General features: G+C 40.5%; 2 protein-coding genes and 1 long non-coding RNA gene across 12 annotated transcripts in view; 2 read left to right on the top strand and 1 right to left on the bottom strand.

The window, feature by feature from the left end:
• The first annotated feature begins 365 nt into the window (after nt 1-365).
• On the top strand, nt 366-4,767 carry Sec24CD (Secretory 24CD). Its single transcript, XM_065304447.1, has 8 exons — nt 366-1,331; nt 1,391-2,086; nt 2,147-2,641; nt 2,716-2,884; nt 2,941-3,348; nt 3,413-3,613; nt 3,676-3,869; nt 3,941-4,767. Exons 1-8 carry the CDS (start codon nt 501-503, stop codon nt 4,079-4,081), a joined length of 3,135 nt encoding a protein of 1,044 aa, XP_065160519.1. The 5' UTR covers nt 366-500; the 3' UTR covers nt 4,082-4,767.
• Nucleotides 4,768-6,149: 1,382 nt separating this feature from the next.
• On the bottom strand, nt 6,150-7,036 carry LOC135793495 (uncharacterized). 2 transcript variants are annotated; one of them, XR_010548638.1, is made up of 3 exons: nt 6,804-7,036; nt 6,330-6,468; nt 6,150-6,252 (listed from the first exon to the last, which is right to left on the bottom strand). It is a non-coding gene; the product is annotated as an uncharacterized lncRNA (long non-coding RNA). The 2 variants fall into 2 exon arrangements; XR_010548639.1 differs by having other exon boundaries at nt 6,887-7,036.
• Nucleotides 7,037-7,087: 51 nt separating this feature from the next.
• nrm (neuromusculin) overlaps nt 7,088-13,252 on the top strand; it is a 158,208-nt gene continuing 152,043 nt past the window's right edge. For 4 of the 9 annotated variants that reach the window (XM_065304482.1, XM_065304483.1, XM_065304481.1 and 1 more), the window contains exon 1: nt 7,088-7,630. In XM_065304482.1, the coding sequence (XP_065160554.1) occupies nt 7,567-7,630 (64 nt within the window). In that variant the 5' untranslated portion in view covers nt 7,088-7,566. The remainder of the gene's footprint in view (nt 7,631-13,252) is intronic. The other 5 variants (XM_065304484.1, XM_065304488.1, XM_065304490.1 and 2 more) reach the window with 4 other exon arrangements.

Here is a 13,252-nt window from a genome sequence, read left to right as displayed (position 1 = left end):
ATAACACCTGGACAACAATTACCTGGCCAGCCACCAATGCCTGGATCATTTCAAAATGTACCTCTCAGACCTGGAGCACCAGGACAGTTTCCACCACCTGGAGGAAACATGAGGCCTCCAATGAATCAATTACCACCCAGCCAGTTGCCACCAAGTCAATTGCCACCAACATCAATGAATGGTGTGCAGAATGGTGTTGATATAAGGCAGAGTTCTCCAAAAATGATGCCACCTGTTCAGAACATCCCACCACCAAGAAATGATGGTGCACATTTGGAGACAAGTGTATCACAGGAAGGTAACATGCCACCAATGCCTGCTATGTTGCAGAACACACATGCAGGAGTAATTAACAATAACTTGCCACCTATGAATGTGAATGCAAACAATTCAGGTGGCATGCCACCTCCACAAGTGGCACAGAATCAACAAAATGCAAATTTACCGCCGGCAATGGGCCCAGGTGGTTCTCCTATGGCCAATAAACCTACAATGCCCCCATGTCAAGTTCTAATCAACTGCCTCCATCAATGGGTAATCCAGGCATGCCACCTATGCCAGGTCAATACATGCCTAGGCCAGCAGGAAATATGCCACCAATGCCTGGGCAGAATATGCCACCACAGCCTGGACACAACATGCCACCTCAGCCTGGACAGAACATGCCACCAATGTCACAACCTCAAATGCCACCAATGGCAGGCAGTGGTATGCCTCCATTACCAGGGCAGAATATGCCCCCACACTCTGCACAATCTGGCATGCCTCCTATGTCTCAACCTGGCATGATGCCACCACTACCAGGTCAGCCTATGCCACCCCCTGGACAAAATGCTCCACCTCAGCAAGGAATGCCACCACAAATGGGGCGAAACATGCCCCCGATGCAATCTCCCATGGGTGGGATGCCGCCAATGCAACCACCAATGGGTGGTATGCCACCCATGCCAGCGCAAAACCCTTCATTAATGCAAAAACGCCCGCCTATGCCGGGACAAATGCAAGGGCAAATGCCTGGTCATATGGGGGGATATAACAACATGAACCAACCACCCATGCCCGCCCAACAAGGCGGGTTCAATCAGATGAATAATCAGATGCAAAATATGAATATCAGCGGACCATATGATCAGAAAACCATGAACGGCGACAACGGCCCTCATATGATGCCACCGTTAAGCCAGCAGCAATACTTGAATGGACAACAAAATCGTCCGGGATATCCACCGATGACCAATCAGGGAATGCCGAATCAATATTCTCAACCTGCATATGCAGCACAACAACAGCAACAGCAGAAGCGTTTAAATCCGGATCAGATGCCCAGTCCCGTAAGTGTTATAATATTAGAACTAATTAATTTTATATTATTACTGAATTTATTTTACAGATTCAAGTAATTCAAGATGATCAAACAAGTCGCTCTGGAGTTTTCTACTCCAACCAGAAAGGCCTAGTTCCGCCCTTAGTGTCGACTAAGTTTGTCGTTCAAGATCAAGGCTACGCCAGTCCGAGGTATATTCGCTCGACAATGTACAATGTGCCAATTACCAACGATTTGATGAAGCAGACTGCTGTTCCTTTCGGCCTTGTTATCAGTCCAATGGCACGCGTTGCCGAAGGTGAAGTAACACCTCCGATCGTCAATTTCGGCGAGCTTGGACCAGTTCGATGCGTTCGTTGCAAAGCATACATGTGTCCCTATATGCAGTTTATTGACTCCGGCCGCCGATTCCAATGCCTCTTCTGTAAAGCATCCACCGATGTGCCCGCCGAGTATTTCCAACACTTGGACCACACCGGTCAGCGCATGGATCGCTATGATCGGCCTGAACTTGTGCTCGGCACTTATGAGTTTACTGCCACAAAAGATTACTGCAGGAACAACACATTCCCGAAACCGCCGGCGATTATTTTTGTTATTGATGTGTCCTACAACAACATTAAGTCTGGTTTAGTATCGTTGATTTGCTCCCAGATGAAAGATATCATCAAGAATCTACCTATTGATGAAGGACAGCAGAAGAGCAACATGAAAGTTGGGTTTATAACTTATAACAGTTCCGTGCATTTCTACAACATCAAGGTAATAGTTTATTTGATTAAATATTTTGTTAAAATATTAATTTGCAAATGATTTTATCAGGGTAACTTGGCAGCTCCTCAAATGCTGGTTGTTGGGGATATTCAAGAAATGTTTATGCCATTGTTAGATGGTTTTCTCTGCACACCTGAAGAATCTGAAGCTGTAATTGATGCTTTGATGGAACAAATTCCACAAATGTTTGCTGATACGCGAGAATGCGAAACTATTCTTTTGCCGGCGATTGTTGCTGGAATGGAAGCTCTCAAAGCTTCTGATTGCACTGGAAAATTGCTTGTTTTCCATTCAAGTCTCCCGATTGCCGAAGCACCCGGTAAACTCAAGGCAAGGGATGATAGAAAGTTGCTGGGAACTGATAAGGAGCGCACTATTTTAACACCGCAAAATCAAACATACAATCAGTTGGGTCAGGATTGTGTTGGAGTTGGGTGTGCGGTTGATTTGTTCTTATTTAATAACGCGTACATTGATATTGCTACCATTGGGCAAGTATCTCGTCTTACTGGTGGCGAAGTTTACAAATATACATACTTCCAAGTAAGTTTACGACTGACATGTGTAGATTTCACCTGAAGTTGCAATAATTTAATGTTGGTTTGTTTGTCTTATAGGCTGATTTAGATGGTGAACGATTAATTCACGATATCGTCACGAACATTAATCGTCCAATCGCGTTCGATTCTATAATGCGAGTACGAACATCAACTGGGGTGCGTCCTACTGACTTCTATGGACATTGCTTTATGTCAAACACAACTGATATGGAATTGGCCGCAATAGGTAAGGTTTAATCAATCGAAATTCCATCCAGAATGCAATGGTTGTTGTTCTCGTAGATTGTGATAAAGCGATAGCTGTCGAAGTGAAGCACGATGATAAGCTCCAGGAAGAGGAAGGAATTTACATCCAAGTGGCGCTTTTGTACACGTCAGTGTCCGGTCAACGACGACTACGTATCATTAATCAAGTCCTCAAGACTTGCTCACAAATGGCCGATTTGTATCGCAGCTGCGATCTGGAAACTATCATCAACTTCTTCAGTAAGCAGTCCGTGTACAAGATTCTCGACAACAATCCGAAGACGGTGAAGGATGCGATTGTGCAGCGTTCGGCTCAGATGTTGGCCAACTATCGCAAGAACTGCGCTAGTCCCAGCAGTGCCGGTCAGCTTATTCTGCCTGAATGCATGAAATTGCTTCCACTGTACGTGAATTGTTTACTCAAGAGTGATGCGTTATCTGGAGGTGAGTGTTTTGTTTGAAACTTTTATCAATAACACTTTTAAACATTTTAAATTGTTTTATTCAGGTACTGATATAACTATTGATGATCGTTCGTTCTGCATGATGGCAGTGATGACGATGGACATTGACAACTCTGTTAACTATTTCTATCCGCGTTTGATTCCACTGAATGAGATTTCTATCAATGGTTCCGATGTTATCCAAATCCCGATGCAGATTCGTTGTACCATTGAGAAAATGACCGATCAAGGAGTTTACATTTTAGGTAATAGTGTTTATTTAATTTTTACGCAATGTTCATTAATCAGTATATTTTTATTTATACAGAAAACGGCATTTACATGTTCTTGTGGATTGGTTTGGGAGCTAATCAAGATTTTATTCAACAAGTATTTGGTGTACCATCTGCTGTACAAATTAACATTGAGCAAACAACATTGCCAGTATTGGATAATCCGACGTCGGAAGCTGTGCGAACGATTATTGAACAAATTAGATCACAACGACACAGATACATGAGAGTGAGTACTTGTTTCTGATAAATTATAATAACTGTGAGCATTGTATTAAATGTAACATGTTTTGTTTCCAGTTGACTTTGGTCAGGCAGAAAGAGAAAATGGAAAACGTCTTCAAGCATTTCCTCATTGAAGACAGAGGACTTGATGGTTCGCCAAGCTATGTCGACTTCTTGTGCCACATGCACAAAGAAATTCGGAATATCTTAAGCTAGCAGAAACGTCGTTAAAAGACGCTTCAACACTCGCAACAATAATTTCTCCCTGACGCATAGTAAGGAAATTTACAAGAAATGAAGAAAATCTAATATATAAATACATAAAACACAGGTAAAGTAAAGATAAACTGAATAATGGATACTACCAGAGGTTTCGATCGTCAGACTGCAACATCTTTGACTACATAAATCAACATTATAATCATATTAAAGCTATTATTTTAATACATGTTATGTTTATTTGGTTTGATTAGCGATCTGTTGAAATTCATGATGGTGGTGCATTCGGTTAGTTTCAGTCATTCATCATTACATGTAGAAAAATTCTGGAGTGAAATTAGTATTAACCTAGGACTTGCAAATTAATTCGGTCGACTCATTTATCGGCTTATAATCGATGCGCCCGTCGTGCTATAAATAATATGTAGAATGTAACTTAGGTAGATAGGCAATCATGGAATTTACTTGGTTGAGTTGCTCTTCATCATGAATTTCGTTTTGTTTAATGCTGAACGTAACTTGCAATGAGATGAATGAATTGGCAAACATTGGGCAACCAACATATAATAAACGATAAACTTTGTAATCACGATATCTATATTTTGTATATCATAGGTTATTTTTATTGGTTCTCCTTATAAAGGTTTATGTACTATAAAATAATATACGATATAGTAATTTTACATGTCATTTAAATTATTCATTCATTTCAATTGGGCAAACTTATGAATTGCTATATTTTAACATTCCCTCGTTTGAATTTTCATATTTGACCTTGAAGATAGCAGCGCCACGTAACTTCATAGCAGGTGCAAACCAAATCTTTAGCACGTTTGTCTTATAGATGGCATTGCTTGTACCTCAAAATGAATTTCATTTACATTGTAAACAATCGAAGATAACAGTGAAAACATGTTTTATCACAAAAAATATAATCTTTACTTAATCAAATGTTCGTTCAAATCGAAGCCTTACAATATATACTTTAAAATTTACTTATAAATCGCAATATAAATATAAAACTGAGACATTGTGTTGTTATTTCAAAAGTTTGGCACATTTTTTGTTTTGTGCTATTATTATAAAAGCGGAAAAATGTAAACTTTGGCTACTGACCAACTAATTCTATTATTCAAGTTTATTGAAACGGAACTGATACATAATCGGTATTTATTTAGAAAATGTTTGCTTTATTATTATTAATAGCTCGAATTTCCATTTAAAAAATGATCAGTGTTAATGAGTACGTTAAATTTTTGTCACTTCAATCAAAATTTCAATTAAATTAGAACCAATTGCTCTGAAAATTAAAACATTGTGTTAAACACGCGTACTTTATTTATTTGTTGATTTCACATGGTTTAAATGCGTCAATATTTTTTGTATATTATAAGCCAGTAAATTCAATTACTACGTTTCATAGAAATTCCCAAACGCAGTTCCGTCGACCGCGAATAGAGTCAGTTTGTTAATACGTTGAAATAATAACCTTGTGAAGGTACTTCCTGCGCCTTCTTATTTTAGTTCCCGCGCTGGTTATTGTTCCGTGTCCGGCTTTTATTCACCTGCGCGCTGACTCGAGCAGGTACTTGCTGTTTTCTTGGCGTTCCTCAAGACGTCTCGAAAATACGCGCGCGCTCAACTCACTCACATCGCTTCTCTCACTTGCACGCCGGATGCCTCCATTTGATACACTCGTGCTTGTGCCTGATGTTTCCTTATATCCGTAAGATAATCGGAGCTCTCAGCAAACAGATTATAATTATATCATAGAATTTTCTACGATGCGGATAGATTCAGATCTAGTATTAGAAATGGTTTTCATTAATAACATTGCAAATATAGTTAAAACAGTATTATTTATTAAATATTTTATTTATTTGATGTTAACAAATAGTAAAAGTAATTATTTATTGTCCTTTCATAGTTCTAATATATGTAATTCATTTATGCGTATGTATGTAACTGAACTCGTTCTAAACGGCTACACCGATTTTAATGAATGATTGTGTGTGTATTCCAGTAAATTCAAGAATGCATTATAGTCGCAATTTGGTTTATTCGGTAATGTTTATTTAAAAATTGCTGGTGATTAGATTATTTTACATTAAATCCGGTAGACTGCGCTGTGATCGCACTTTAATTTCAGTTTTTCCCGTTCATTGGCGCTGCAATCAGATTCAGAAAAGTTTTGTAACTTTGCGTTATTGTGTTAAAATAAATCGCGTGCTAATTGAAATATTACCTGAAGGTGTAATCAGCATGGGAAGAGTTTTGAAGTGTTCATAAAAACTATACGTTTGGCGCAGTTAGTGTGATATTGAAGTGAGTATTGATGATTTTCTATCAAATTTACGCGAGCGTTAATTTCCCGCCATTCTAACCTACAAATTTATTTATGTAGTTAATGGATCTCATAACAGTTTTTAAAATAGATTTTATATTACTGACTAATTAAATGTGATATAACTTCCGAATTATATAACTTCTATAGTAGTAGTAATAATAGTTGTTATCACGTGTAAAATACTTCTACAAATTTGTCATCTGCAGATATCCACACATATACCACAAAAATAAAGTTGGAACAAAGGATTTAAACAATATTTGGTTTTGACAGCGCATGAACTAGTTATTTGCGATTGCAAGTGCAGAAAATTTAGTTATAAATATAACTATTTCTAGAATATCCAATTTGTAATTCCAAATAAACCCTTACACATGACAAGACACATGTCAGGCCCTCAGCTGGTAATCTACGAGGTAATCACTAAGCACCACCACCACTACCACCACCCTTACCACCAGAAGATGTGAAGACGGTGAAGACATCGTGCCACCGCGCACTGTTCCATTCCCGCCGAAGAACACCTGTTAAAATTTTATAAGCGCAGCGCACGCATCGCGCCCGTTCTTTCGCTTCGAACCTGCAACCGCGATCGCGCGTACGAGCGGCGCGACGCGCAGCGCACCGACGCGACGCCGTGATACCAGTCGAGAGTCACAGTACGCTGCTGTACGTCGTCCGGGCTGGCTGCGTTCCGGCGCTCTCGCTGCGTGATAACGGCGTGCTTCAGCCGCGAGCGGTGTTAAGTCTCCTCCAGAGACCAAACAACCACCAAAGAAATTCGTGATCGAATAAATTATATCACTCGAATCGAATCATCGTCGTGATTGATTTTAACGGACAGTTTTGAAGTGCGTGTCAACTTTAAGACAACCTACAAGTGCGAAATTTCGTGACGTTTTGACATTCTTTCATTATGGAATTGTGTTTATCGCAAAATATCGACGACGATGAACATTCCACTTAGTGTTTAACGCTGTGACTTGTTCTTAGAATAAACTATCGCGGAAGTCGCGGGGGTAGGAGGAAAGAAAGATATTCGAGTGTGTTTGGCTTTTGTTTATATTTCGTTTTGGATTTGTCGCCGCAAACTGGAGTTTTTTTACGACTGCAAACTGCTTCCAAGGACGTCACAATGATAGAGAACAGGAATTTATTTGGCTTCATCCTCGTGGTGCTGTGCTGCGTTGAATTTACAGGTAAAAACACTGATAATAAATCGACAATATTTACATTTTCGTTTGTTGCTTTGCACTCTTTTGCGCTTGGAATGCAGAACTAAAACCGTGAACATGACTTTGATAAGTTCTGAAGGTTGTGTTGACACGATATACTTGTCTATCACTCATAACGCTGTGTGCGTAAAATTATCGGTCGATGTTGATCCAATTAGGAAAGTCAGTTTGTAGAAAAATTAAATTACACGGATTATAACGACATAAAAAATGACGAAATAACTAGAAGGCGGATTCGGGCGAAGAAAAAATGGAAGTAAAGACTAGTCAACTCAAGTATTGCATGAACTAATTGCCAATTATATTAATTTTCTTTTCGCTGGTGAACGAACGACATAAATTGGGAGTGCGTGTATCCAGTCATATGTAGACAACCAAAATCTATAAAATTTTACGTCAGCTAAAAGACTTTGGTAATTTTTCGAAGCATAAAAAGCGTGTTATTCTAGATTGATGAATTCTAAAAGACGGAAAACTGGAACATGTCCAAACGTGTGAGATGTGGAAAATAGCACGTGGGCACATTAAAAATTCATACGAATGATGGTGATAAAGGGCCCGGGGAATGTGTTATATCATTCGCGCTCGAGTTGCAAGGTTAGTCAGGTGTTACTTCCGCATCTTTGATGGGATCTCTGTCCGCTGGGGTGGCGCAATAAAATTTTCCACAGCCACCTGGAAATTCTACGTTTTTTTAATGTAGGTCCAGGCTTTTCCGTTTGTGCACTATTTTTTTCGTACGTGTTAAAAACTTAAATTGAATTTTAAATTTTGCCCTAATACGATTTTACATGTATTAAAATGAATGAAGACACTTTTATTTTACTAATAAAAATGTCGATGTTGTAAATTACATCTTCGTGAGTATAGGCATTCAGAGAAAGAATTTGTTTCTAGATTAGGTTGATTTGGAAAAAATTGTGTTGTGGGTTTTTTGCGGGTCCTCGCTGTATTTTTATGAAAAGCGGCCGGTCATTCAAACGAATACGCGCGATAAGAATTTTGTTCTCGCTCCTTCCGTCCGCACGTTCGGTTGCGTTCCGTCCTCACAGAGGTTGGTCTTTTCCTGCGTTGTTTTCGTCGAAGTAGGTTAATTTAAAAATGGCGTCTCGCGCTTCTTTTCTTCACCAAAGGTACGTACGCATTTCGACTGCTCCGAAGGACACACGATGGCGCAAGGAATAAAGTTGTACACTCGAAAGTCCCAATCTGAATATTCATAATAAGCACTTATTTTGTGCGACTCGCAAACTTTTCCCTCTCATCTTCCGCGCGTTTCTTTTTCCACCGCGCGTAATCATCAGGAACAATAAGTTTTGTTTTACCTTCGAGTGAAATAATTCAAAATAAAACAACAACAAAAAGTCTACGAGAGAAAAATGTTAAATAAAAGCAAAGAACACAAAAGAATGATAAAGAGATATAAGCAGCACGGTTACTTACTCGCCAATGCGGAAAACACCGAACGGCTTGGGGGAGATGGCGGCGGCAAAGTGAAAGAAAACAAAACTTAGTTAGCAGCGCCGAAGCCGAAAGGGAAAATAAAATAACCGTAAAAGCAAAAGTACAAACGCGCAGAGGGAATAATTAAATTCAAAAATAACATTAACTTTTCATATTTACATGTCATGCTAATAATTCCAGTCTATTCACCTCAGGTATACGTCAATACTGCGTTTCTCGATTCATATCGAGGGGCACATCAAAGCCGTTCACTTTTAATGTCTCGGAAAACGGTGGAAAATTGCCCTCGCACTTAATATTTATTGTTGCCGTTGACTGTATTCACTGCCTCGGACGTGAATTAAATATACCAAGAGGGGTGGAAAATAAACGATAAAATAGACGTATCTAATTAGCTGTATAGTTGGAAAACTAGTTGCGGTTTTTCTCGCGAACGCGCACGCCGCGCAAGTTCATCCTATCGCAATTTGTTCCTCGTGTAATGAATTATTGAAGCAAAGTTTTGGCGGTCTTTACTCACTTAAGTAAGTGGTAGTCGATTTTCGCGGCAGCGAAAACTTATTTATTTATTCATCGTTCGCGGACTACAAGCGCTGAAATTTATACGCTTAAAGTTGCGAACGGTTTTCTGTTGATACAGCGGCAGAACTACAATTTCTGCTTTCAAATTGAATCATGATATAATTATTTATCATTCTAACTTTTTAATTTGGTATTTTTCTTGTGTTGCGTTTTTGAGAACTATGTTTGACATGCGGTATAAGTTTCGAGCACGACAGCTGAGAGCAGTTTCATATAACTGATGTTTATTTACCGTTGCCATAACAACACATCGTTATAAATCTTCTCTATTTTCTGTTTTATATTTTTTTGCGGAGTATTTGTTGAAAGATTCAGTAATATTGCGTTGTATATTTAACAAGTAAAGCCAATCATTATTTACAGTTTATTTTCGGTGCGCGTACCGAGCCTAGTGACCCTATTCACAAATAACACCACACAACTGGACCATCAGAGTTGAGTTGAACACATGATATTTAAATAACAATCAATTTATCATAAAATTATAAATCTCATTAGCGCATCAAACGCAGTTCGTAATGCTGGTTATGATTGTAATCAGATTAAAGAATTATTACGTTAATTATGCTGTGACGCTCCGCCAACGCCCGCTAATTATTGATGCAAAGCGGCGAATGTCTTCCAACCATGTAGAGCGAATTGAACAATAACCACAGCGGCCTGAAGACATTCACGCGCGCGCGTTTAGCTATGCAAACTCCTAATTAATATAGAATCAATTTTGGTATTGTGCATTTCGCGGCGCGCCCATTGTGATATCATTCGCAGTATAAACAAGTTTGCATTACCATTTCTGTATCATCCCAATGCACACTCGTGCTCTGAACCGGCGCATTGTTGGTAGACTCACCGGTGGTGCTGTAACACACATTGTCACAGCGCTCGGATCAAGGTTTTGCATACACTGTTTGTGGATTCAAATGTGGGTTGTGTTGGATAGGAGAGTTTACATAAAAAATTAATATTGGCATTATCATGGAACGCATAGTAATAATGTTTGCTTAGAAGGTTTTGCACCATGTAGGTACTAAAAGCTGACATGTTTTCCAAACGCGTTCAAACGAAGTTTCCTAGAAATTGCATTAAATCGATTATTTGCTTTTGTGAAGGATCAAAAAGTTCATAAATAAAGAATATTCTACTTTATAGGGCAGCATTTTATAATATGTCAGATCAATGATTTCCAATTAATTATATAATTAGAATACCGTATTGTTAATGATTCATAATGATGAAAATACACTTCATTTTACTAATTTGATTTTCCGACCCCCTTGCTACGTCCAATTTGTGCCAATTTGATTCGATTTTTTATGCATTTAATTTACTCCAATTTAATTTGACTGGCGCGACTTAGATTCATTCGCTTGATCGCAACATCCATGCGCCGAAACACCAGGGGCGCACACCATGCCCGAAGAGTTCATTAAATAAAACAGATTGTGCACTCGCACTGTGCTTGGTCCTCTTGCGTCTAGCGCGTTCGATCTCTTCTCTTCGCCTAAGCGAATTCATCCAGGGTACATTTCATCGTCTGGGCTTTGTGTTGGTACGCTCGGTCCGGCAAGGATGTTTAGTCTACATTTATTTAGTCTGAACGAAACAGAGTAACCCCTTGTAGTCTGGGTACGAATTGCTCAACTCAAGGCTCTTTTTGACATATTTATTGGTATACCTATTCAGTGGTAATAATTGCCGGGACCGTCTGGACGACGTCTCGCCCTATTCACAATAGCTAACGTATAAACACAAAGACCAGATGGTGAAAATTTCCGATATAAAAGGGACACCTCGAGAGGTGTTCGTCAGTCAGTTCTTCGAGTTCATTTGATGCAGAAGCTAGTACTTATTAATAAACGCATTACCACAACTTCTTAATAAACTTACATCGTGATATTCAAACCAAGTGTCTTTGCATCAATTATAACCCACACTCACCGATCCCACAAATTGGTGACCCCGACGTGATATTAAATTGAAGAACACGTTATCAAATTTTAAGTGTGTGAGCGGTGAGAATAAGTGTACCGAGTAAAAATTAGAAAATCGAAATGGCTCAAAGTACATCCGCGCCGATTCAAATCGCGAGTGCCCGCGTTGTACGTTTAATTCCGCGTTCGGACAATGAAGAAATTAGTGTTTGGTTCACACTTGCTGAGCGCACCTTTCGGCTCACTCAAGTGACGGAAGATGATGAAAAATTGTCCATAGTGTTACAATTTTGACGCCAACAGACCGTCAAGCGGTGATGGACATAATAGCAAGACCAGACAGCACGTACGACGAAGTGAAGGAGGCATTAATTAAGCGCCTGGGCACCTCCAACGAGGAGAAAATTCAGGCCTTGCTGGAAGGTGAATTTATAGGCGATCGTACACCTTCCCAGTTTCTGCGAGACCTACAGCGGAAAGGTGGTCCACTCGCCGGAGATGCGATCATCAAAACGCAGTGGATGCGTAATTTGCCGGAAGCAACACGCCTAGTTGTATCTGGCGCGCAGAGCGACGATCTCGCCTACTTAGCATCGATGGCGGATGGCATACACGCAGCCACGAAGTTATCATGTGCGCAGCGCAGCCCAGTCCAGCTTCAAGCCAAGGAGTCATCGTTGGCTGAAGTGGTTAACTCTTTGGCTGAGAAGGTAAAAGAACTTACGCTGCACATGGACGAAAGAGTGAAGGAACTTTCGTTGCGCATGGAGGAGAGGAGCGCTATGGAAGTTCTAGAAGTGCAGCATCGTCGTGATCAACATCGCAATCGCCAGCGTTACCGCAGCAAGTCGCGAGGCAAGTCGCAACAATATATTTGTTGGCTTCATGCGCGATTTGGGCCGGATGCGAAGAGATGTGAGCCACCGTGTCATTTTGGTTCGGGAAACGGTGTGGCGGGCAGTCAATAGTGGCCGCGAAAGACTGTCACGCCTCCAAAGCAACCACGCGCCGATTATTTCTAAAGGACAAAAACACTGAGTGCGACGTATATTTAATTGACACTGGTGCGGATGTGAGCGTGTATCCGCGAATCAGAGTGCGTGGACACAATAGTGCGTGCGAGTATTCGTTGGCCGCTGCCAACGGTACACCTATAGCTACTTATGGACACATGAACATTAAAATAGACTTTGGCTTAGGTCGCGAGTTTCTTTGGGCGTTTATAATTGCAGATGTCGATCGCCCCATAATCGGTGCGGATTTTCTGCATCATTTCGGCTTGATCGTGGACATAAAAAACGGTGAATTGAGGGAGGTGGCTTCGGGGCTGACCACATCGCATGGCGAGTTGGCAGTCTGTAGCACTCCGTCAATTAAAGCTATTCAGGGTGCGTCTGTGTTCGGTGAGGTATTAAGTGCATACCCGGACATCACTAAACCGCAAAGTGCAGGTCGTCCACCGAAGCACAATACCGTCCATTACATCGCTACGTCACCAGGTCCACCGGTTGCGCAACATCCGCGCAGATTAGCGCCCGATCGTCTTGCCGCCGCCAAGAAGGAAATCGATGCCTTGATCCAACTTGGCATGGCCCGACCGTCCCAGAGT

The sequence above is a fragment of the Atheta coriaria genome, unplaced genomic scaffold (genome assembly GCF_025399875.1).
Source record: "Atheta coriaria isolate IRGN ID8LTWV9N9 unplaced genomic scaffold, Caltech_Dcor_3.1 hic_scaffold_6_pilon, whole genome shotgun sequence".
Lineage (NCBI taxonomy): Eukaryota > Metazoa > Arthropoda > Insecta > Coleoptera > Staphylinidae > Dalotia > Dalotia coriaria.
Note: the sequence above shows the minus strand (reverse complement) of the source record. Positions and strands in the feature narration are given on the sequence as shown.